At 33.6% G+C, this 27,086-nt stretch overlaps 1 protein-coding gene across 4 annotated transcripts in view; it reads right to left on the bottom strand.

The window, feature by feature from the left end:
• Positions 1-4,351: 4,351 nt before the first annotated feature.
• Pde8 (phosphodiesterase 8) overlaps positions 4,352-27,086 on the bottom strand; it is a 1,030,175-nt gene continuing 1,007,440 nt past the window's right edge. For all 4 annotated transcript variants that reach the window (XM_072540201.1, XM_072540203.1, XM_072540202.1 and 1 more), the window contains 8 exons: positions 24,894-25,076; positions 24,744-24,833; positions 20,964-21,212; positions 19,960-20,176; positions 19,584-19,750; positions 16,139-16,424; positions 9,278-9,454; positions 4,352-4,697 (listed from right to left, as the gene is read on the bottom strand). In XM_072540201.1, the coding sequence (XP_072396302.1) occupies positions 9,291-9,454; positions 16,139-16,424; positions 19,584-19,750; positions 19,960-20,176; positions 20,964-21,212; positions 24,744-24,833; positions 24,894-25,076 (1,356 nt within the window). In that variant the 3' untranslated portion in view covers positions 4,352-4,697; positions 9,278-9,290. The remainder of the gene's footprint in view (positions 4,698-9,277; positions 9,455-16,138; positions 16,425-19,583; positions 19,751-19,959; positions 20,177-20,963; positions 21,213-24,743; positions 24,834-24,893; positions 25,077-27,086) is intronic.

Genomic DNA, 27,086 nt, shown 5'->3' with positions numbered 1-27,086 from the left:
TACTTACTTTTAAATTATTTCATAACTTCAAATTTTTATATGTCTATTCATTTTTAGATATTACACAGTTCTTAAAGTAAAAAGCTTTAACTGCCTATACGAGGGAGTTAGGGCTTCTTAGAATCTGATATGTCAGCATCTAACTTTAAAATAAAAAGCCCTAAATCCATTTTCTCCTAAAAAATTTAAATATTCTTATGTTAACGTTAAAACTATAATTTTAACATTGAAAAAAACCATTTACACATTAAATTCATTTAAAAATATCAAAACTGTGATGCTGGAGAAAAAATTGGTTTTCCTTGTCTCCTGTAAAATTTTGTTCTTTGGAGATAGGGCTTTTTAGCTTATGAGAGCAGAATACGAGTCTATGCCACAGTTATATGTCCAACGGTAATGTAAGGTTCTAAGTTATGGGTATTAAACCAATAACAACACGGCCTCGGGCAATTGCGGGGTGGATCGAGCAGCTCTGCGATTACCACAGCCGGTCCCAAGCTCGGATAAAATGTGGAGGGTGATTGTCAAGGTAACAACCTACCAATCGTAAAAACGAATACTGCTTAAAGAAACAATGTAAAACCTCGGAACCAGATTGATAATATGAAGATGACTACGGCAAGAAATAAGGACAAAAGAAAAATATTCAAAACCAAATGAGAATTACTACATGGAACATCAGATCGCTCAGCATAAGAGAACAAAAAATAACTCAAGTACTGAAAGAGAAACAAATAAACATATGGGCTCTACAGGAAAAAAAAAGAAATGAAAAGGACAGACAAGGATACTGCCAAAATAAGGTAAATATATACTAATCTACAGTGGAGTAGCAAAAGAAAACAGGACCAAAGAAGATGTAGCCTTACTAATTTACCAAAGTTACCAAAATCACGTCAAAGAGTTTTAACATGTATCAGAAAGGATTTTAACCGCAAAGATAAGAATAAAGAAGGAAGACTTGAGCATCATCGGAGTATACGGTCCAGAAAATAACAAGCCTTAAATCACAAGGGAAACATTTTATGACGAATTACAAGAAATAAATCAAGCCCGAGAAAAGATGATAATACTGGGAGATTTTAACGTTCGAATAGGCAACCAAGTAATACATGGAATTAAGCAAAAGCATAACGAGAATGTTAAAAAGGAAAATGGAGAACTGATGATAAACAACTGTACGAATATTCAAAACTTAGAAAAAACAACACATTTTTTGACTACAAAGACAAATATACATTCAATAATATCCGTTGACAAAGACCTATGATAGATTATGTTGTAACCCCTGTCTGTGGCGGGGTAGATCGAGAAGCTCTGCGATTACAATAGCAGGTCCCAAATCTGGATAAAATGTGGAGGGTGATTGGCAAGGTCAGCAGCCTACCAATCGTGAAATATATACTAATTTGTAGGGGAATAGCAAAAGAAGACCAAAGAAGGTGTAGCCTTACTAATACACCAAACATACCAAAATCAGATCAAATAGTGTCAATGCGTATTAAAACGGATTATAAGCACAAAGATAAGAATGTAGAAGAAAAATCTGAACATCATCGGAGTTTTGAACCAGAAAATAACAAGCCTCAAACAGTAAGGGAAACATTTTATGAATAACTATAAGTAATAGACTCAGTCGGAAGAAAAATGATAATACTTGGGTATTTTCACGCTCAAAAAGGCAACCAAGTCCTAATACCCGGAATCAAGCAGAAACATATAACGAAAATCTTTAAAACGACAATGAAGAACTGATGATAAACTTTTGCAGGAATAAACAAGACATTTTTGACCGCAAAGACCAACACAAATATACATTCAGTAATACTCATGGCCGTAATAGACTATATTATAACCAACAGTTTCAGTAGAATATATTATTTCTATCAAAAATAATCGACGTAAGATGACTAAACTCAGCAGATGTAGATAGCGACCATAGCTTAGTATTATGTAAGATAAGAATTATCATGAAATATTTCACACCCAAGAGAGCGGTACCAATACAAACAAAAATCAGACTCGAAGTACTAAATATGGAATCCATGGAATACTTATACAGAAAAAGAATATCAGAGAATATTCCTGAGAATGTAATATTAGAAAACGATAACATCAAGGAAAGCTCTTCAAAACTCAAAAATAAGCAATAGAATCAATAAGCATAGCAATAGAATCACATGGAGAGATAAAAGTAACGAACACTAACATATCAAAAATTCAAAGACAATCGTTTAGAGAGGAAGGGAAGACAAAATGAAAAGAAAAGAAGAAAACTTTTTTTATAATACAGAACACAACAAAGACAACAGGCATAAAACCACTATAAACAAATCGGATGGAATACAATTTCTACGGAACACAAAAAATACATATGGAGAATGATCAGATGACAGAGACAAGAGAGGAACGAACTAATAAAATCGAAACACATTCAAAAGGAAACATGGACAGACCAATTTCGGTCCCTATTTGCTTAAGGTGACGATAATAAACCACCAAGAGCAGAAGTGACGACAAACGAAAAAATAAACATTGAGGAGGGCAAGGTAAATGAATCATTAAGGAAATTAAAAATAGAAAATTACCAGGAGAGGACAGAATACCGAATGAACTATGAAGGAATGGAGGACCAGATCTAAATAAACAAATATTAAAATTAATTAAAAAATAATAGAACAAAACAAAATATCACAAGAATAGAGATCAAGCATTATAATAGCTCTCTTTTGAGCTATTTAGAAGAAGGCATTTGACATCGACAAGTTAAAGGACGTTATCCACTTATTGTACGCAAGAGAGATACCTCTAGGAATATCAAAATGATCGACAATATCTATCAGAACAACGCAATAAAAGTAAAAGTAGAAGAAGAACTAACTGACCCCATTGAAGCTGGCAATGGGATAAGACAGGTGGATTCCCCGAGTCCTCTATTGTTCAACCTGATTGTAGATGAAATAATAAAAAAGTAAGAACTAAAAAATGATACCACATGGGAGAAAAATAACTTAAAATATTCTGCTATACAGACGACGCAATACCTAACTCTTAAAGTGAAAATTTACAACGTATGCTGCACCAATTTCATATAACTGAGGGAAAAGTTGACATGTTAAAAAAAAAGTTTATAACAGCAAATCTACTAAGATGTAAATTCGAGCTGGAGGGTCAGTTAATAGAACAAGTGATGGAGTTTAAATATCTAGACATCACACTATCTAGTAGCTACCGAAAGCTCGAAAGAGATCTGGAAGATCAAGTGAATAGAACAAACAGAGCCTAGGTTGCATGAATGAAACAATAAGGAGAAAAAAAAGTATCGAAAATGAATTGAAAAGCAGAATTTACAAAACAGTCATCTATCAATAATGACATACGCATAGAAACAGCAGAGATGAAAACCTTTGGAAAAATCGATGGTAAGGTACTATTAGACAGTGTTAGGAGTAAAAATATACGACGGAGATGCAAACTGGAAAACATTAAGGGCTAGGTAAGAAATAGAAGAGTAGAATGGAATAATCATATAAGCCGAATGACAACAAATAGAGTAGTCAAGATGACTAGAGGCGGTTCCCCAATAGGAAGACGATTAATGGGAAGACCCACGATTAGTGGGAAAACAAACAAACAAACAAAAAGAAGAAATCAAAAAAAAAGTAAACAAGCTAGAAATAAGGTCGACAAAAAGTTAGAAGGGAAAGGAATCAAGGAATGAAATGAGACTTGGAGAAAACAAACAATTAAAGAAATTAAATAAAAGATAAACTAACAAGGTGTGTAACTTATAGCACTCACGTACTCAGATATTGGTTGGTTTTACGCTGTGTTTAATATTGACTTTAACGCTGATCTTCTCAATAGTTCTTCTTCTTCGTTTTTAATGTTAATCCACAAGGACAATGAATTCCTGTAGTTGGCTGTATACAATGAACCACAAAAACTTTTATTTAAAAAAATCCTTTATAACAGGTATATTTAATTAATGTAAAAACCCTATCGGGTTACATCAAAAAACGTTTTCGGAATAACGATTCCATAATCAGTGCTATCTGGATTTACATCTTTGAAGCCACTAAATATGTGGGTAAAAACGCTATAAATGTAATTAGATTAACTTTGAATTACATCTTTAATATTTAAAAATGTGGTCAAATTCTTTTATAACTTAAACATCATGTAATTCAAAGTTAATCTAACTACATACAAAGGATTTTTTAAAATAAAAGATTTTAATTTGTTGATTTTAGATCATATTTTACTGTTATTTGCGCTTATCTTTTTATAATACTCATTCTTTTTTGTTCGTTTCTCTTGAATATTTGTTTATTGAGTATAAAACAAAACAGTCTATAAAACATCATTTATTTATATTGAAGGACATACATCTCACATCCATTAACATGATTTTTTTAAAATATAAAACAGTAAGAACACAAATTCTCATTAAAATATAGTATATATAGTTAAACAATAATTTAAAAAATAAAAACAAGTTTAAAACAGTATGCACGACCAGCATGCACAAGATGAAAAATATACATTCATTTAGGTATATTCTTTAGGAAGAAGGTAGATAAGAGTTAGGTACATTTATTTGTCCGATTATGAAACACGATATGCACTTTTTAGAATTAACATTCACAGTTTTCTGAGTAAAAAATGTCTTATGTCACCATTGTCAACACTATGGCCTGAAACAAAAATATGTATTAGTCATGATGTATTATGATTTACATATAAAAAGAAACAAAAATAATATCGATGGCAAAGTTTATATATAAACAATGTTTGGGAGAGCAGTATTGGCAGCTATTTCAATGGTTCCAGTAATTCCTTCTACTGCCCTGCCATATTGGTGGCTTTGTAATAAGGCAATTCACCCTTAATTATTAACCCCAAAAATACAATATAAATAATTCATATTTAATATAAAGATACAAGTTTATTATTGAAATAACAGTTGACCTAGGTTGAACGTACTTTTAGCTGTTGACAGTGGCCGCTGCACATAAATAAAAACAATAAGCCTGTAAATTTTTTTTTATAATTAAAATAGTAAATGCTTTTTTAATCCCTTTATCCCTGTTGCTGATACGCCCATGGCCGTATCCGCAAATCGAGATGTGGGTGGGCTCTGTCACCCTCATTAATTTTTTTTGGAACATACCGACTATTAATTAGGGTCCTTTTTGAACTTTGGTAAACAAAGTCGTAAAAGCTCTTTACGGTATCTTTTTGAAAGAACCTAATTCAAAAGGTTTTATCTTTTCTCACGTTTCCAACTAGAAGAGTCCCGGTACTTACCTATAACTTTTCTATGTTCTGGTATCTTTCTAAAAATGGAAACAGCCTGGCTTGTCATTTTTATGTGGGGGTTATCCCACTTTTTTTTTTTGGAAGCTTGTGAAATTTTGGGAGGAAAAAAATCACTTCTGGCAGGGCAGTCTTTGAGTAAAATCGCTTGCTTATTTTACCGTTCTCTGTGAATTTTTTCTTTAAGTGTGTATATGCTTAAATATTTGAAATACCTTAATCTAATACCATATTAGATTAAATATTGTTATAAAGTACCGTTATTTTAATTAACTTCAGTGTTTGATACTAGTAAAGTATAGTAGAATCAGTGAAATAGTGCAGCAGTCATCGAGATTTATTGTAAGTTATCGTAATCATATTACCTTCAATTATCTGGGCGAATAATAATGTAATAATATTACCCAATCCTGGACGAATCTGCGTCAACCATTTCTTCACCTGTAGTTAAGGTTAACTACCGATTTAGCAATTTAATTAAAAGAACATTTAATATTTTCATACGAACTTTCAATCAGCTATTAAGAACTTCTAACAAATAATAATTACGAACATTCAATCTTCAGTAAGAACAGCTCATTAAACAACAGTGCGAGAAAGACAGTTGACTTACAACCAAGTGCGGGTTGGTTTCATTTGCATACTACAAATTCTTGAAATCTTTTTGTATTCTTTTGAATTTAAATTTAATAAATTGTGTTTTATTTGCTATGATTGCTATTCATTTTTAAATGTACTGTACCCGTTATCTCGAGATAAATCCATAAACAGCGAAGAGAGATTTCTTTATTCAGCTTTGATTGAATTTTTTTTTAAGTACTACCAAGCTCTCTACGCTGATAATTTAATTTGTGCATGATTTTATTATATTGTATCTGTAGAGGTATTTCTTGATCATAATACTGTTTATTTCTATATGTATACAACCATTTATTAATTGATGGTGCATTTTGTTTAACTCGTGTTTACATTCAGCCGTTCATTTAATTGTGTTGTTGAATATATTGTTTTGTTTTATCCATGCATTTTATTTCTCGACTCCTAATAAGTTTCCTGATAAAATAATACCTCTGAATATTTGCTTAATATATTAAATTATTATTATACCTTCGACCAGGAGAAAGATCAGGCTGATTAAGTAAGTAAGTAGGTAAGTAGGTGAACGGAGTACACCTAATATATTTAGTATATGTTTATGTATTGTGTTGACAAAATTTATTTAATAAATAACTGTTGATATCTTTCCTTGGATTTGGTCTCAGAACCTAAATATCTCTCCTTATCTATTTTCGTTTCCAAGGTTTCTTAACTTTCCCATTCAACCCCAACCTAACCCCCCAAGTTAAGTGGCGCCCTTTTTCTATCTTATCTTATCTTTGGTATTTTACCTATCTATCTTTTTGTTTATTCCTGTATCTTTTCTAATATATCTTATCCTGTCCTATCTTTAATTATTTCGTCCGTTGGACCCATTTCCAGTTCCAAAAGCTAGTTTTGAACCCACAACTCGTTCTCCGCCAACCATCTGGCTGCCACGCCGTCCGCATTGTCTCCATTGGTGACCTTTCTAGCACCATCCAAAAAAGGTTTCCGAGGATACAAGCTGACATTGAATAATCACAGATATTTGGACATTTATAGGTATAAATAATATAGTACATATATAGAAGGATTGTCATTGTAGTATTAAACTTTGAGTATTGCTCCACAACGTTAGCGTAGGTTAGTATGATGTCGAATAAATTAATGAATTCTGTTTTCAGTCCTTCCAATATTAGTTCCCCGTCCTATTATGATCTTAATGCCCATAACATTAGCAATTGCTGTTGCTGCACAGTAAATCAGCATATGCAAATATTCCAATGTATGGGCTTCCACGATATAATTGGGTAGGACTTCAGTGTTCATAATTTGTAACAGCGCACCTAGTTTCTTACAAAAGTTTATTTTTGGTAGCGGTGGTTATTGTTATCCAGATTTAGCCATACGGCTCACACTCCCTCTAAGGGGAAAATTCACTCATCCCAGATACCTACGGTATCAAAAGGATTGAGCTCTGGTGGGACTCTTTCCATGTTATCGAGTCCTAGGTGACTTGGTATGTCGGTGTATCTCCCAAAAATTTTCGTACGCATCTGGACGTCGAAAGTAACACAGTTTTCTCCATAATCTTATATAGATGTTCATTTAGACCCAGCTTTTTTATGTTTTCTAGGAGGCTCTTCGGGATGACTCCAGTGGTAGAAAGAATAATAGGTATCGTCTGGGTACTTTCCATTCTCCATTGTCTCCTGATTTGTATTTCTAGATCTCTGTACTTGGCGATCTTTTCGTTGTATTTAACACGTAAATTATTGGTGTTGGGTATCGCCACATCAATAAGTGTTGTTTGCCTAGTAATTTTATTAACTAGTATGAGATCGGGTCTATTATGGGCCACTGGTTGGTCTGTAAGCACAGTGCGGTCCCAGTATAGCTTGTAGTTGTCATTTTCAAGCATTCTATCAGGGACGTATTGATAATAAGGAAGATGGTCGGTTTGGAGAAGTCCCAGTTTGTCAGCTAGTTCTTAGTGGATAATCTTTTCTACTGAGTCATGACGTTCTTTATAATCAGTACCGACAAATGCCTGGCAGCCACCGGTAAGATGTTGGATGTTTTCTTGGGCTTGGCATCCATATCGGCATTTGTCATTTTGGACTTGAGGATCTTTAACAATATATTTCAGGTAATTTTTAGTTGGAATAACCTGATCCTGAATGGCAAGTAGGAAACCCTCAGTCTCGGGAAACATCTTTCCTGATGTCAACCAATAGTTCGACGCTGTATTGTCGACATATTCTTGGCTGATCTCATTAAGATGTCGCCCATGCAGAGGTTTACTCATCCAGGCGCGCATTTTGTCTTGCTTAGTCAGGTGGTTTATGCGCATTTCTTGTTCCCTCAGTTTAAGCGGCGTCGTATCATCTACTGCGCAAATTGCTCGATGTAAAGTAGATGTCTCAGCCTGTAATTGAAAATAAGTTCTTAAATTAGCAATTTGTTTATCCAATTGCTCACCTATATCCATAAGTCCTCTTCCCCCTTGATACCGCGGTAATGTTGTTCTCTCTACTGCACTACGTGGATGATGTTTTTGCGCCTTTGTGAGAAGTGTTCTTACTTTCCGCTGAAGACCCTCTATATTCGTTTTTGACCACTTTATAATACCAAATGAGTAGCTCAGCGCGGAACAGGCGTACGTATTTAATGCCTTAAACAAATTTTTACTGTTAAGATATGACCGATTTAGTTGTATTACTCTTCGCACGAACTCCGAAGTTAGTTCAGTTTTCATTTGTTTATGGTCAATTTTCCGCGCTTGTTTTACTCCGAGATATTTGTACATATCATTTTCACCCATTGCCTCGATGTTTTGGCCATCTTGCATATCGAAACCTCCGGGCTGAACCTTTCCTCTCACTATGTTTAGTATATGGCACTTGTCTAGTCCAAAATTCATACTGATATCATTTGAGAAATTTTCTACAGTTTTTAGCATCTCATCTAGGTGGTTTCGAGTGGAAGCCATTAATTTTAAATCATCCATATACAACAGATGATTAAGCTTCGCTACAACAGTGTTGTTATTTTTGATGCTAAAACCTGAGTCAGTAGAGTTCAGCAGCTGAGATAGTGGGTTCATTGCTAGGCAAAACCAAAGTGGACTCAACGAGTCCCCCTGGAAAAGCCCCCGGTTAATAGGGATATCTTCAGTTTCGATATTAATTTCACCCGGTATTTGAAGGTGAATTTTAGTCTTCTACTCTGCCATTATATGCTTCAATTATATGCTTCACTTATTATTATTATTATTATTATTATTATTAAAAAACTAAATAAAAAATTTAATTTATTTTGTATTTTTATATTTTGTTCTTTGAATGACTTTTTAGCTAGTCTTATTACTAATACTTACGTGTAAGCATCCATCATTCGCCTTTGGTAGGCTTTTGGGGAAACGTTGGGTTCATCATAGCAGTAGCCTGGAGTTTTTGTATATCTGAAAGTGTTGTATGACCCTGTTCATCCAGTTCTTTCCATCTTATATAGTTTTGTCTCATATGTGCCAGCAATTCTGGCATGTCAATAAAAGCTAAAAATAAACAAATATGAAATGTAGCTTACAAAAAGTTTACACAAATCTTTTACACAAATATATCGAAATATCAGAAAAACTTAATTAATTTATTAATTTCTTGCCAAGTAGACTAAATTAAAACTGTGATAAACGTACTTTAATTATTATTAAACGTATTCTGTCAAATTGTGCAATTATTAAAAATAATTGGTCTTTTTTTTAACGTATTAAGTTTTACATTTTTATTATGGGAAGATACTGCGAGAAAAGATAGAGCAAGCGATAAAAGGCAAAATCGGGGAGGATCAGGCAGGCTTCACGGCAGGAAGATCATGCATAGACCACATATACACACTGGAACAACTGTTGGAAAAGAAAAAAGCAAAAAATAGAGATATACACTTGGCATTTGTGGACCTGAGAAGAGCGTATGACCCTGTACCAAGGTCAGAACTATGGGAAGCAATGTACAAATTAAAAATACAAACGGAGCTCATAGAAGCTACAAAAGCTCTGTATAAAGAAAATAAAGTGTCCATTAAAATGGGAACAAGAATCATAGGAGACTTCACCACAACAAAAGGGCTCCTGCAGGGTTGTTCCACATCTCCAACCCTATTCAAAATATACTTAGAAAAAGCATTGACTACATGGAAAAGAAAATGCGAAGGCATGGGAGTACCGGTACGGAACGAATACCTATATACGTTAAGCTTTGCAGACGATCAGGTAGTGATTGCACAAGACCAAGACGACTTCAGCTACATGATGAAGAAACTACAAGAAGAATATACCAAGGCTGGCCTAGATATTAACCTCGCGAAAACAGAGTACCTATCTACAAGTGAAGAAGACATAGAAGATCTACAGATTGATGACAACGTAACAATCAAAGGAAAGGATAAATTCAAATACCTGGGGTTTATAATCACGAAAAAGGCAACAACAGAGGAAGAAATTACACAAAGATTAGGACAAACAAGAACAGCAATCCGACAACTTAACTCAGTATGGTGGGATAGACACCTAAATATGAAGACAAAAACGCAGATTTATAAAACATTAGTGCAAAGTATTATGACATATGGGGCTGAAAATTGGATCATAAACAAGAAAAACAGCAGTAAGATAGTAGCAACAGAGATGGAATGCCTGCGAAGATGCTGCAGAGTAACAAGAATGGATAGGAGAAGTAATGACGAAATAAAGCAAAGAACATCAATAGAAACAGACATACTAACATATATAAAACAAAAAAAATTAAAGTGGTATGGACATGTAAGAAGAACTAGCGATAGCAGATGGATAAAGAGAATAACTAAATGGAGCCCCATAGGAAGGAGGAAAAGAGGACGACCCCGAAAATCCTGGAGGAACGAAGTAGACGACGCCATGAGTAAGAGAGACCTAAACGATGGAGAATGGAACAACAGAGAGAGATGGAAACGGTTGAGCGAGGGAAGGCAGTGAATACTGTAGAATCCCTAAATATATATAAGTTTTACAAAATAAAAAAAAATTACAGTCTCAATAGCCTTGCCTTTTACATGCACAAACCCCGTACTGGGATTTGTCCAACAGAGAGCAGTGTTTGGATATCTAAGTGAGAAGGCAATAAACCTCATTTTTTATTTTACATTTAAATTATTATCACTACAGCTTCATACAGCTGTAGTGATAATAATTTAAAATAAATTTTGTGGAAGTGTTGATAACCGAAGTTTTCAGTGTTATTGTTAGACTTTACTAAAGACATTTCTTTTTGTATTGTAGATTGGTTATTTCCCAAGTAACGAGAGCTGGCATATATATTTATATACCTATATATTTGGCTTGCTCTTGAAGTTTAATAAATTATTAGTATATTAGCTATAATAGAATATTAATTGTCATTTATTGTTAGTTCCTTTTCTGTTATTTTATCTCAGTGCTTATCAATATAAGTGCGATCTAGGGTAACCCCAAGATATTTAGTAGAAACAATATTGAGGAGTTTTTCCCTTTTCCCCTTTTCCATTTTCCCCCTATTTAATATTCATTTTTTCTGAATGCCCTTCTATAACGAAAGTGGAGAGAATACACTTGAGTTATTTCGAAGTTCTTCTTTTTTAAGTTTCATCTTCTATTGAAGGTTTGAAATCATCATAGCCATGCGGACCCTGTTGACTGCCGTTCTGAATAGTTCTGCACTACTGCATTCAAACCATTCCCTCAAGTTCTTAAGCCACGATATTCTTCGTCTTCCCACATTTAGCTTTCCTTGAATTTTGCCTTGCATAACAAGCTGCAAGAATGAGTATCTTTGCCCTCTCATAACGTGGCCTAAGTCCTCAGGTTTTCTTCATTTGATAGTCAATATTATTTCAGCATCATTTTCTATTCTTCTAGTAACTTCTGTGATTGGCATTCTTTTAGTCAATGATATTCGTAGGATTCTTTTGTAACACTAAAATTTAAAGGCGGCCAACTTATTCAAATGCATTTGTTTTAACGACCATGCTTCCAAATCATAAAGAAGAGTAGTGTATACGTAACACCGAAGCATTTTTAGGCGTAGTCCTAACCTTATATCCCGAGAACAAAGAAACTTTTTAAGTTTAACGAATGATGCACGTATTATTTCGATTTCGAGGTTAGATAGAATTAGGTAAGCTAATTAGGTTGATAGTAGGCTGTCATTGTTTTTAAGAATTCAATAGGATCGGTCGTTGTGATAGATGTAGAGTGTAGATGCCATTATTAAGCAGGGTCATTCTTCTGTATTCTGTGTTTGCTATGAATTTACTGTGTTCTATAATTTTTTACAATTTTAAAAATAGGTTTCTGTGGTATACGGTGTTGTAACGTCAAGATCTATAAATACTACCATAGATTCTAGTACCTTTTGGGGTGTATTCAGTAACACTTCCGTTAAATTTTAGAGGCCTCTAAAATTTTAGCGTCCGCTAAAATTATTTTTTTTTCCTGTAACTTATGCATCCGTTAAAATCATAACCTAAACCGTTAAAACTCCCGCTAAAACAGAATATTCTGGGAGGATAACAAAACTTGGGGTGTATTCTGTAACATTTCCGTTAAATTTAAGAGGCCTCTAAAATTTAACTTTTAACGGTCCTCTTAAAGTTTTAGGTAACATTGACATTCTGTAAAGAAATATTATAGAGGACCGCTAAAATATATTTTTTAGAGGAATCCTCTAAAAGGTTTTCAATCAGATACGGCAACATCGCACGTTGATCGTGTTTAAACTACTTGTAAGGTAGAAATTGACCAAAAACTGAGTGTCGGAGGCCAAAAACTTAATAAAGAAGAAGAAATTGACAGTCTGTCTGTTAATTATTTTATTATTATTGAAAATATATTTCATTTTCATTTCAGTTTATTTGTGTTCGCGTTGTATTTGTATTTTCGTTTTAATAAAATTTTATTATGTACTCCACGAACCACAAAATCTCAAATAAATAAATTATTTCTGTTACTTCACCAATGCAACGACATGCTTGGTTGACTTAAAGCAAAATTGTATCCTTGTCCAGAGGTAATTGGTAGCTTCCAGTACCATAAAAGTTGCTAAAATCTTCAGTTCTTTAGGAATTGCAGATATTCTTTGTCCTTCTTGCATATATGGACTAATCATATCAGTGATGATCCTTGCAACATTTTTATTAAATCTAAAAAGTTTTCTAAATGTTGAAGTGGGTAGCTAGAAAGGATTGCTTATATATCGGAGTATTCTTTGGTGTAATCTGAATTCAGCTGTACAAAAAGAATAAAAAATTTGAATTTCGTTGTAGGTGTAACATATGGATTATAAAGTAAACTGAGACTTACCTTTCATTATTATTTATTATTTCATCAACTAAACCTTCGCCAAATATATCATAAAAAGCCATTTGCCTTTTTTAATTGTTTATCTATACTATAATATATAAAACAAACTAATAATCATATAAACCTAACCAAACAAAAATAATCAAATGATATTTTAACTGACTGCTAAAAATAAGAGGACAAGTTTTGTCATCCTCCAAAATATTCTGTTTTAGCGGGAGTTTTAACGGTTTAGGTTATGATTTTAACGGATGCATAAGTTACAGAATAAAAAAATAATTTTAGCGGACGCTAAAATTTTAGAGGCCTCTAAAATTTAACGGAAGTGTTACAGAATACACCCCCTTGTCCTCTTATTTTTAGCAGTCCGTTAAAATATCATTTGACTATTTTTGTTTGGTTAGGTTTATATGATTATTAGTTTGTTTTATATATTATAGTATAGATAAACAATTAAAAAAGACAAATGGCTTTTTATGATATATTTGGCGAAGCTTTAGTTGATGAAATAATAAATAATAATGAAAGGTAAGTCTTAGTTTACTTTATAATCCATATGTTACACCTATAACGAAATTCAAATTTTTTATTCTTTTTGTAGAGCTTAATTCAGATTACACCAAAGAATAATCCGATATATAAGCAATCATTTCCAGCTAACCACTTCAACATTTAGAAAACTTTTAGATTTAATAAAAATGTTGCAAGAATCATCATTGATATGATTAGTCCATATATGCAAGAAGGGCAAAGAATATCTGCAATTCCTAAAGAACTGAAGATTTTAGCAACTTTAAACTTTTATGGTACTGGAAGCTACCAATTATCCTCTGGACAAGGATACAATTTTGCTTTAAGTCAACCAAGCATGTCGTTGCACTGGTGAAGTAACAGAAATAATTTATTTATTTGAGATTTTGTGGTTCGTGGAGTACATAATAAAATTTTATTAAAACGAAAATACAAATACAAGGCGAACACAAATAAACTGAAATGAAAATGAAATATATTTTCAATAATAATAAAATAATTAAGTCAGGCAGACTGTCAATTTCTTCTTCTTTCTTAAGTTTTTGGCCTCTGACACTTAGTTTTTGGCCAATTTCTACCTTACAAGTAGTTTAAACACGATCAACGTGCTATGTTGCCGTATCTGATTGAAAACCTTTTAGAGGATTCCTCTAAAAAAATATATTTTAGCGGTCCTCTATAATATTTCTTTACAGAATGTCAATGTTACCTATAACTTGAAGAGGACCATTAAAAGTTAAATTTTGGAGGCCTTTATATGTTAAGAGAAATTAACTATTTGTGGTATACATAATCTCGATGCAAAAAACTTTGTTTTTAATGAACATTGTCCTATTCTCGATGAAATTTTATTAAGAATCAGGCGGTTAACTAGTTTGAATGGGTCACAAAGCACAATACCGGCCGATAGTTTTTGAGGTCCTTACGATCTTTGCCAAGCTTAAACAAGTCAATCACGTTAGCTTGTCTCCTTGCTTTTAGTACAATAATAGTTTAGATGGTCAATCAGGTAGTCAAGCAGGCTAGGCGACTGACTCGCATTGGTTTAATTAGAAGTGAGACTCAACTAAGGCCCATCGATTGTTTTTATTCAAAAAGCGAAGATTTCTCGAGGTGATGCTTGCTTCTGGACGCTACTGGCATCTAGTGGCTAAACGTAAACTTCAATCGAGTTTAAGTGTGATTCCGCCATGTTGTCTTTAGTTGTTTGCTCAGGCACGCTAGACGCACATCAAACTAGTATTTTCAGGTATTTATGAATTTATTGATGTTTTGAAGTAAAAGTGAGGGATAATCGTATATTATATGATCTGTTAACTTATAATTTATAAAATAGACGACATGAAAAATAATGTACTGTAACGTTCGAGTAGTTATAGTTTTTCATAAAAATACAGAACATAACGTTGGCAAAGAAGCTGTTCCTATTAAGCACCACCGGTAGAGTTCTAAACAAGGCCCACGGGCCTTGTTTGCTGCCTGTATCTAAGCTGGCGAATCTGTTGTAAAAACAACCTGTATAATATTGTAATAGTATAGTTATTTTATCAAATTGTGCGCTCAGGTCGTCAGCTATCGTGTTAACGTGTGTGCGACTGATTCCCTACATCAGGGACCCGTCCTCCCCTCGTTATATAACTTAGGACAGACAGTGCTAATTTGCCTCTCGGCAAGTAAAGACGGGCTGGGGTGTGATCCCGAAAAGTGCGTGGTGTGTAAGTGATAAATGCGCTTGTAAACCCGGTGTTTTTTGTTAAACGTATATCAGTTTGTTTCTCTCAATTCTATGTATCTCTGTTACTGCCTCCCAGCACTGTAAAGCTAATGATATTTGTATAACTCTTTTTAGTATTATTAGAATTGCGATAATTATCAATGTTGAATTAGCCCTTAAGTTCACTATAAATAAATCGAAGGAAAAATACATTTTAATTGTTTTATTGCTTGTGGTCCTTAATAAATATTTTGAAGCAATTAGGTGTTCAAATACGCCTCTCTTAAATGTGGATAGTTTGGCAACAAAGTTTACCCTTTCCAGAATCTAATATGGCGAATATAAGTTCTAGTATAATATAAAATGACACTGTCTTCATTAAAAAGGAACACAGTGCACTCTATCGCACATTTGCTGTTAGAGTAGTATAATTAAAAATCTTGCGACACATTATCTATTACTTTACCATAAGAGATTACTTATAAGTGAGAATAATATGGCAACAGAATTTAAGAAGATAAAAACATATTCTCGTGGCAAATGTAACACACGACAAAGTAAAGACAAAATAAATGCATCACGAACCAGTTTATATAAGTACATAAACCTAACAATTAACTTACCATTCCACGCTTCAAACATATCATTGATAATGTAATCCACGAATCCAATCTGGGATTTTGGTATTGAGCAGGTATACCTGTCGAACATTGGCATCACTACCGGTAGCCCTTTCGATTTTTCTTCGTCGGTTTGATGGAAATATTCCTCTGTGATTCTCCTCGCCCATTCAACGCATAATCTTAAAGGTCTCGTGGGGTTGGATACATCGGCACATTTGATCATCATCCTTTTGACTAGGGTTACATTTTCAGGGATCGACAGTGGAGCGAAATCAGAGACTTCAGACTGTAAAATATTTTTTTTATTAAATCATTAGTTTTATGTGATCGATAAAAATTAAAACAACTGTTGATTTGTTATATTAAAGAATTTTATCTACAACTATTAAACTATTTAACTGCTTTTAAGCAATTTACTACATGCTCTTTAGGAACAAAATATCAAGGTGGTTCTGAACAAGCCTACTCATCGAAGCAGAACTCTCCATTATTATCATTGAGGGTAGTAGGTAAGTAATATCACTGTGATATTGGTAATATTTTTAAATCAAGCTTATAATAATTGTACCAAAAAAGATGAATTCAGATAGATACGATAAATTATTTGGTCCAGAAATTTTTCCAGAGATTTGTCCAGAGATTTTTAAAATTCGTGTAGCATTAAAACGTTAAAACGTTTTACCTCGTTTACAGAAAAAAATTATAATACAGTTAAGACATTATATTCCAGATAAATAAGATATTCCCATGACTTTGACCCCGCTATCTGTCATGTTTGTTGAGTTTTATAGGCTTTAATAATCAAAAGCTCTATGTTTCCTGCAGTGGCTTCAGTGGACTTTTTAAATTATTAACAATTTAAGACCAAAAATGCACATTTTAAGAACTTTTGTCTACCAGTAGAAAGTACCTACAAGTAAATGCCAAGAAGTGCAAGCTCTTTCAAGAAAAGTTAATTTCCTTGACATGTAATTTTATTTCCAGGAGTTGCAACGGAAAATAAAAATTTAGAAATAGAAGCAGAACAAGAATGGAATAGAAGAAGACCAAAAAACAAACACAATGACGGAAGCTTTCTTGGCCTTTGCAATTACTACGCTTTTTAGCGACGATTTTGGAAAGATTTTCAAACCTCTCCATAAACCGACTAAGAAGAAGCTGTCATTTGACTGGATAGCAGACTGCCAGGTTGCCTTCACCACGCTCCACACTACACATTGGGACGGTGCTTTCCGAAATACAGGAGGGTAAGAAACACATCATAGAACACTTCAGCAAAACTCTGGGAAAAGTAAAAAGAAACTACTGTGTGACCAGCAAGGAGTTATTGGAGGTTATCAAAGAAGTAGAATACTAGCATTGGTTCCTCTATGGCAAAAGATTCTTAATAAGATCCGATCATTCCGCCTTGCAATAGCTACTTGATTTCAAGACGCTTGAAGGCCAAATAGCTCGATGGCTGGAGAAACTACAGAAAAAAAAAACCTCCAGGCCGAGCAGAAGAAAGATCCAGATCTAAAGATAGTTCGTGAGCGACTGGACAAAGCACCTGAACCACAGTGACAGGAGGTTACCAAATATGGGCAAGCAGGGCTATTAGCTTCATACCAGACAATGTCGTAAATGAAAGATTACATATGGAACAAAAATAGTGCCCCAAGTTGTTTCCCAAGGACATGTGTAAATGACGTGCTTGCAGAACATTTTGGGACAATAGGGACTCTGGACAGAGTTCGTGAGAGGTATAACCAAGTTCATTGTCGGCAAAATGTGGAACAATAAGGGGAAAACTAATAGATACATCACCAAGACTTCATGGGAACGAGTTACTGTCGATTACTTCACGGTAAACCAAAAGAATCTGGTCGTCGCGATATCTGAATTTCAACTCACATCATGCCTTGTCCCAAAAGAAATCAGTAGTTATCAGCCCGCCTACAGACATATCAGATTATCCGACCCTATTACTAGACCTCAAGCTATAAAAAAAGGAAAAACAGCACTAAAACTTAATTCATAACACATTCAAGCCGCGGCTACATACATTTACAATAACAAAAATAACAACAAAAATAACAATGTAAAGTAAAACTACATGTCCCTTCCGTATATAAAAGGGTTATCAGAACAACTCGCAAATCTCCTATCTAAACACATTATAGTTGCCCATAAAGAGTACAATCTTTTGAAAACAAATTTTACAAAATTAAAAACGAAAACATTTAGACATTTTAAAAATGTCTATAGGCCCCAGGTCGACTCAGCCTGAATAAAAATGAGTACCTTGGGTAAAACCAGGGGTAATAATAGACGGTTAAAGCGTAGCACTGGCCATGTTACCTTCCTTGTATACCGTAGGCCCTAGATATAGCAGACTACCCTGCTATACTCCCAAAGCCGCGACAGCGGTATAAAACGGGAGACTATTATTATTATTAAAAACGAAAACCCCTCAATTAAAAAAATCGCATGTTGTATATGAATCTCCCTGCTCAAATTGCGATAGGGTATATATTGGAAAATTACGAAGCGGACGTACACGCCCGCCGTGGCAGTAAATCTGTTAAATATCCAGTTCTGAAAAGAATAGGCCTTTTCCATCGCCACCAATCACTCCAGCAACAAGATTTTTTGATCTACTTGTTTTATTGGTAAGTTTTTCAGTATTTAGTTTGATTGAATTGATTATATAAGTATGTTTTATGTTAATTTCATGTTTTTTTAACTTTTTATGTTAAATTTCTTTTTACTTTAATAAAATTTTCTCTATGAAAGGTCTTTTCATAGAGCGTGGACACTTCACTGGTTTGCTGTGCCGAAAACGTTACTCTATTTTGAGAATCTTGGACGTCGTCCTGTACGAGAAATCCATGGACTGGTAATTATTCTACCACCAGGCTCTATTCCACATCCAATAGACTAGTTTTATACAGTCACTGGGGTTTTATCATCTAATGGGTAATTAGGGCACCGGATACCGCAGTGACATCGATAGGATCGTCAACTTTTCACCCTGAAGCCCTATATAGAAAACAGCATTTGGCAAGTTAAGTATTCAATGGAGTCATTAAGGGCAACTTTTTTACCTTTGGGCCTTAAGCCATATAATTTTGTTTGGACCTTCAGTCATTTTTAAGGCCTTCAGCTATTTTGTATAAGACTTGATGCAACATAGAGACAAGTCTGCAATTTATTCAATAAAATATGTTTGCTTAAATTTTTGTGTTATGCTTTGATCTCTCTAGTGATCGTTCTTGCTGCCATTGTTACTCTTAAGGACTAGCCTAAGTACCACTGAAAAGAGCTAGCCAGAGTAGGGAACTCCATGATTGTCTTTGTGTTGGTAAAGATAAGATACCCACGTGGTTAATATCTTACAATGTAGTTAATTAAATAATTTCAAAACATGTATAAGATAATAAATATTTTAATTTAGTTTACGTACCTCTAGATCCGAGCTTGATGATTTGGTACAAAACACGTTGACGAATTTGGCGAGATGTTCAAAATGCTTTGTCATTTCCGTTGCTAGGATCATGTCGACCACATTTGCTCTAGCTATTTTGTACGTTTCTCTATCTAAATTCTTAAAAATATTTATTCTTTCATCACCTGCAATATAAAAAATATATTAATCACAAAAATTAATTAAAAATGTTCGATTGATAGATTGCATATTAATAATTTTGTGATTAGTTAAATAAACAAAATATTTGTAATTGTTGAAGAATCTATATCCCTCAAAATTATTATGTTTATCGAGTTAAGAATAACTGTATACATTTATAGATTGTACCATATAAATGATTTTAAGTACTTACCCAAAGTAAGTTTAAACGTAAGAGCGGCGTGATGTGACTCTAAAACGGTCACATCGTTATATAAAATTGCTAACTGATTGTCTGAGTTGGATAAGAAGGCGCTAGATTTGCCTGGATGATCAACATCGTGGGCAGCGGCTGCTATCAAAGTAGTCGCCTCATCTAGTTGTTCTATTATGGATTTCATTCGATCCTTTTCCAAAAATCCCGCAGTAGCCTAAAAAATATATGGTATCGGTGTAATTGAATGTATTTCTAAATGAAATTAAAACAAAACACTCGTTGCTCCGATAAAAAAACCTTTATAAGAAACAACTATACTATACATAAAAATACCATGGAAAATTTCAAGTTTCATATAAAATGAAAATAGATTACACCTAAAAAAAAAGATTAATACCGACCATGAAACGTGATACCTGAGATTCCAGTCAAACTGTTAGTTTAAAGCACTAATTTGATTATCAAAACTAACATTCTATTATATATTTGTTTATATCAGATTAAATTGATTGTAATGCAAATTGCATTTTACATTTGTTTTGACGTTTGGATTTCCAATCCAAAAACCGTTTTCAAAAAAATTTTTAAATTACAAAATTATTAGATTTAACATTTAAACGCAATTTACTGTTTTTGTGTTGGGAATAAGCCACAATTTTACTTAAAAATTAAATTTATTTGACGTTTCGATTTCCACTTAATTCCACATCGTTAAAAACTAAATTTTAAAGTAAAATTGTAGCTTATTCCAACAAAATGGTTAATTGCATTAAGATATAAAAAATAGTAGCTTCAGAACAATATTAACGTGTAAATATTTATAAATTGGCTATGGGTAACAATAGCAATTTGACAGGTGACCTTACTTCCTCAATCTTGTAGGCAAATATAAGGCGCAAAATAATTATTATAATAAATTATAATATTATAATAAATAATTAAATTTGTACTTTTTTTAGTAAACATTTTTTTACATAACATTATTGGAAGTTTGAAAGTACCTGCATAACGTCAGCGGCATGTGTGCTATTGTGATAAGAGTTTTCCATATGATAATTGGCTTCTATCACCGTCAACCAATTAAATAAAGTCTTTTCGTCACAGTTTAGAACACTGGCAACTTCGAAATGGTTAAATAAACTCATTCCCAAATATTGTAATGGTCTCTTCTTAGTTAAGTCTTCAAGTCGGAATATATCGAATTCCCACGATAGACAGTTATCCAGTAACTCTTTTATTACCGTAGGAACCTAAAATTTTAGAACCATTAGAAAAAAAATAAAAGAAGATATATTTTTATATAGAAAATATATAATACACCAAAATTATCATCATTAGCAGCCCGTTTTAAGTCCACTGCAGAATATAGGCCTTCCCTGTTTGTATTTAGAGTGCACGGTTTTATGCAGTGTGGATCCAATTTTTCATCTTTCGCAGAATATCTTGTGATCGTGTAGGTCGTCTTACTCTGTTTCGTTTATCTATTCTTGGTCTCCATTCGGTTAACTTGCGTTTCCACCTTCCATTCTTCATCCTCGCCACGTGGCCAGCCTATCTTCATTTCAATCTGCAAGCTCTCTCCACAACCTCTGTAACTCTGGATCTGTTTCGTAGGTCTTCGTTTGTGAATTTTTCTTTTATTGTTACTCCTATCATTAAACGCCCAATCCTTCTTTGTGCTATTTTTAGTTTTGAAGCATTGTTTTTGTTAGGGAGAGTATTTCCGCAGCATAAGTCTTTACTGGTAGAACACACTGATCGAAGACTTTCCGTTTCAGATTAATAGCTATGTTACTGTCTTTTAATAAATTTTTCAGAGCTCCATATGCCTTCTTGATACTTTACCTATTTGGTTGCTCTTGCCTATTCTAATTTCGTGTGCACGGTATATGCATTTATCAATAAGTTCTACTTCGTCTTTCTGAATTTTTAAATTGTTACTCGGCACGAGGTTCGTCATGTATTTTGTTTTGGGGATATTCATTTCTAAACCGATTTCTCCAACCAAACCGATTTTAACACGGTGATGATTTAGCCTAGGTCATCTCCTATTAAAACTATGTCATCAGCATAAAAAAGTTAAAAACACATAGTAACTGTGCACTTCAATCTGATATGTATAATAAGTCGTAAGTTACACAGTACATTCCTCATTTTGTTAACCTTACTTACTTCCGGATTTCTCGATTCTAATATGAATTTCATATGAGTGACCTCAATCTACATTCAGGTTGCAGTAAAAATGTCCAGTAAAGGAAAATCGGAAGTTCTTGAGAAATTTCGTCATATTATACCAATATTATTATAAAACAATAATGAAGATATACCTTTAGTAATACTGTACTAAGATATTTCTTCTTCTTCTTAATTTAACACCTGCTCATTTTTACACCTAAGTTTGGGACTTTGATGTCCAGCTCTCGTACCACCCTTTTGGAGGTCCCCCAGGTGGTCTCGATCTATTGGATTATTCGGACCTTGCAATTGTTGCGAGCCCATTTTACGATATCACGGAAGATGCATTTTTCTAGTATAAACTCATTCCTATTTTGGTCCCTAGTGTGTAACCAGCAATGGCTCTCAGATTTCTCATTTCAGCTATCCTTAAGAGCTTCTTGGTTGCAGCTGTTTCCGCTCTGGTCTTGATCGCATAGGTCATTACTGGTCTTAGATTGTTACTTTACTTCCTATGCTCATGTGCTTGTTCCTCCAGATAATGTCACGTAGGTATCGAGATATCACGGAACTTTACATCTCTTAGGTTCTTTTTTAATCATCAGTATGTATTTTCAAAAGATATTGCTATATTATTTTTTTTGCAATGTTTTGAAACCGGTGTGCTAATCGTTAAAGATTATTTTTATTTTCCGATATTTATTATGTATTTGGTATCAGTATTTTAATTTCTTTGTTTTCCATCCTTTTAAACTCTTCCTGCTATTTTAACTTCTTTTATGATCTCATCCATTACGAGTTTGAACTGAGGCTGCCTTTCTGCCTTTCTGTGCCTGTTTAGCTATTCTTTTAAGTTAGACGATTTTCCGCTTCTACAAACAAATTTGTATTTCTACAAACAGTATTGTTGGTGGTGATAATTTCTTTGATGATTATATTCCTTAATATTTTAAGAACATCTGCAAGTCTCATTTTGTCAAAAGTCTTCGTAAGGTCTACGAAGCACAAGTAAGCAGTTTTATTAAATATTTATTCATACTGAAGAATCTGAAAAGTTGAAAAAATACCACGCCCACAATAAAAAATTAAATAAAAATAAGAAGAAGAAGACTATGTCGTCGCTGTGAAATCAAACCGGCGTAAGTACAAAAATCGATTTCTGAGTTATTGGTATCAAAAAATTTCTTTTTTTTGTCTATTTTTATGCCAAACCGCCATAAAATTTGGTTAAAAAAGTCTTAAAAGTTTTAAAAATATTTATATTAGGTTTGACCAGTTTGTATAATGTAGTCATATAATGTAGGAACTCGCCACTTTGCTTAGCAGAATACAGATCTATTGGGCAATACGCATCTTCTTAAACTGCAAGGTCAAATGTTAAAAGTTATGTAAGTAAAACTGAATTATCTCAAAATAGTATCTTTTCACATTAGTGAATCTTATTGAATTATTGGCACTCGCCACTTTGCTTAGCAGAATACAGATCTATTGGGCAATACGTATCTTCTTAAACTGCAAGGTCAAATGTTAAAAGTTATGTAAGTAAAACTGAATTATCTCAAAATAGTATCTTTTCACATTAGTGAATCTTATTGAATTATTGGCAGATAATCGGGTTTGCATTTAATATTGTTAAATATTAATGCGGTAACCATTGAAATAAAGTGGCATATACCAACAAGCCAAAATGCGTGTTTTCTGTTAAATTGTCTTCCAGAAAATAATTTGAATATCTACTAAACTTAATTTAGGAATAATAAGCGATATTTTAGAAGATATGCCGGTTTATTCTACACTAATGCAGAGATACACCGATTAATTTTATTACTACTCTAATACATCCTGATGTTTGAAGCATAGATATATATAAACAACATGATTGTATCTATAAATTAATTGTTTTCCATAGGGTAAAGCTGTATGCTAATGTCCGAAAACGTTCAATAGCACTATGTATCAACATAGATTAAACAGTAAACATTAAAAGCCCAAAAGGGGAAAAAGTCGTGTCTGCAAAATTTTTTTAAAAACAATTTTGACCTCTTCGACAGAGTGATTCGTACAATTTTTGAAACAACAGACATAAACACAGGTGTGATAAGTGTAGAAATGGGAGGCAAGCATGGAAACCATCGAAAGTTGGATAAAGAACTTGTGAATAGTGCAAAAGTTCACATAGAAAAAATTACTAGAATTCCGAGTCATTATTGTAGGTCTAAAAGTTCACGGGAGTATACTGGCGGTGGCAATACCATCGTCGAACTTCACAGGGTTTGCCTGAAAAAAAGGAAGGAGACAAATATCTAAGAGATCAGCTACTGATAAGACAGAGCTATCTCTCGTATTATGCCTTAATGAGATTTGTTACAAATACTTCAACAATCAAGACTTTTCATAATCTCATACATGCAAATCGTAGCTCTAATGTAAAATAAACATTAGTAAGCGATAAAAAAATTAATTGTAAAACTTTGGAACGCTCTGGTGAAAAATGCATTTATGCCGGTTTGATTTCAGAGCGACGATATGTAGAACCGTTTACATATTATAAAAGAATACTCTACAGAATAATTACTAAGCTTACAAAATATTTTTAAAGATCCTACCTTGAGCAGTCCTCCCCTTGATTGTCTAAATACCGAAGAATCATTACTACTTCTCCTTGATGAGCCGCTTAACGTAGGCTGAGGCTGTTTCTATAAAACAAAGCGAAATGTGAAATATCAAATCAAACATAGTTGCATCTATAATCTTACCGACAACAGTGCTGTGATCAGATCAGAGACCACCGGTTCATCCGATTTTATTCTTAAATCTTCTTTTACGTGGGTCGAATATAGCTCACAGCTCTTCAAAATATCTTCCACTTTATCTAATAGTTGTACCACAGAAGGGTTTTGGTTTGAATTTTCTCTAGCTTGGTCGATTAAACCAACAACCTAAAATATATATAATATAGCAAACACAAACATATAATACACGGATATAAAAAGCGCGATTTTTATAGAATACTAGCTATACCCTGCGCGCGTTGCTACGCCACTAACTAAAATAAATTTGAAGGAAAGTCATTACACAAATATTCAATTCATTTTAAAACATTTTATTGATTTTGTTCATTTCAAAAAAATTGTGACATTGCAGCGTTTTGTTTCAATTCAATATTTATTAAAGTGCTTTGGGATACACAATATTTCTTGTTTTTTCTTCTGGTGCGTAAATAAATAAATCAGAAGGTTTTCCGATGCGTGAGTAGGCCACATAGAGCTACCCATGTGAGAAGCATGGATTCTCTAAATTTACTCCACACACACTTGCAACGATTGTCTTTGTGCTTTGTTGATAGTCATTTGAAACGTTTGAATTCGAATGACATATCTGCCGAGATTATTGGGATACGTGGCAATAGTACGTCTTCACCTTTTAATTTTACAGTCAAAATTGATAACATTTTTTATCATTTTTTTTGACTGGTTCCGTTATCCAAAGTCGTGGTGGATTTATGTTACGAAAAATAATGATGGGTACGCCAATTTTCAATGTAGAAACGTGCATACCTGGCAAATCAAGCAAATTCAAGAATTTACTTGGATTCTTCTTCTTCTGGTTCCTAACCGTTTCGTATGTTGGAAATCATATTGGCAATCATGACCTTGCTCGCTGCGGCTCGAAACAGCTCCGTTGAGGTTTTCTTAAACCATGTTCTTAAATTCCGCAGCCATGATATTATTGCTGATAATCATTTGTTTCGTTTTCTGGGTATTAATGTTTAGTCCGTACTGTTGACTGTACTCGTTTATTCTGTCCATTAGCCTCTGAAGTCCCTCTAAACTATATGCTATCACCATGGTGTCGTCGGCATATCTAACATTGTTTACTCTTTCACCATTTAGAAGGATGCCTTCGTCTATTCCGTAAAGAGCCTCATTAAAAATTTTCTCTGAGTACATATTAAATATCAACGGCGATAGGATACATCCCTGTCTAACTCCGCGTAGTATTTTTAAGTGGTCTGCTTCTTTTAAAATGTTTATCATCTTTTGATGTTGAACTCTGTCAAATGCCTTTTCATAGTCGATCAAGCACGCGTATACGTCGCAGTTAACGTCCCTGCATCTTTGAATCAGTACCTGTACTCCGAAAAGTGCCTCTCTGGTACCCACTGCGTTAATGAAGCCGAACTGTCTGTCCGATATTTGTTCCTCGCACTTCTTATAAATTCTTCCATGGATGACTCTAAGAAACAGTTTCAACATGTGGCTCATACGGCTGATTGTTCGATATTCTTCGCACTTTTTAGCCTCCTGTTTTTTAGGTATCGCTATGAATTCTGATTCTAGCCATTTTATCAGGGATGATTCCTGTATTGTATATTTTATTGAAGACAGCCGTGATCCAATTTATTCCTTCTTCCTCCAAAAGTTTTAAAAATTCAGCTTCGATATTATCAGACCCTACAGCTTTCCTGCTTTTCATCCGTTTTATTGCTTCTTCTACCTCGGATTTAAGTATGTCCGGGCCCGTGATCCTTTCTGAAAATGGATACCTATAATCCGTTCTTTGATCTTGAAAAAGTGTCTCCAAATGTATTCTCCATTTGTATTTCATCTCTTGGGTGTCAATGATTAATTTTCCATTGGTGTCTATGAGTTTCATTTGTGTTCGCTTTTTAAAAGTACCCGTTATTTCTTCTACCTTTTTGTGTACATTAAAATTGTCATGCTTGGCTTGTAGTCTTTCTATTTCTTTACATTTCTCTACAGCTTCTTTTTCTTTAGCTTCTCTTATTTTTCTTCTGATGTAAGCCTGCATTTTTTATATTCATCTTTATTTCCTTTAATTAACCTTCTACGTTCCATTAAGTGAAGGATTTCTGGAGTCATCCAAGATTTCTTCTTTGTTTCTTTGTTTGGTTTTAGCAGATCTTGTTTAGTTTTCTTAATTATTTC

This window comes from Diabrotica undecimpunctata, chromosome 8 (assembly GCF_040954645.1).
Source record: "Diabrotica undecimpunctata isolate CICGRU chromosome 8, icDiaUnde3, whole genome shotgun sequence".
In the NCBI taxonomy this organism is placed as follows: Eukaryota; Metazoa; Arthropoda; class Insecta; order Coleoptera; family Chrysomelidae; genus Diabrotica; species Diabrotica undecimpunctata.
The sequence above is the reverse complement of the archived record's forward strand: the minus strand, read 5'-3'. Positions and strand labels throughout refer to the sequence as shown.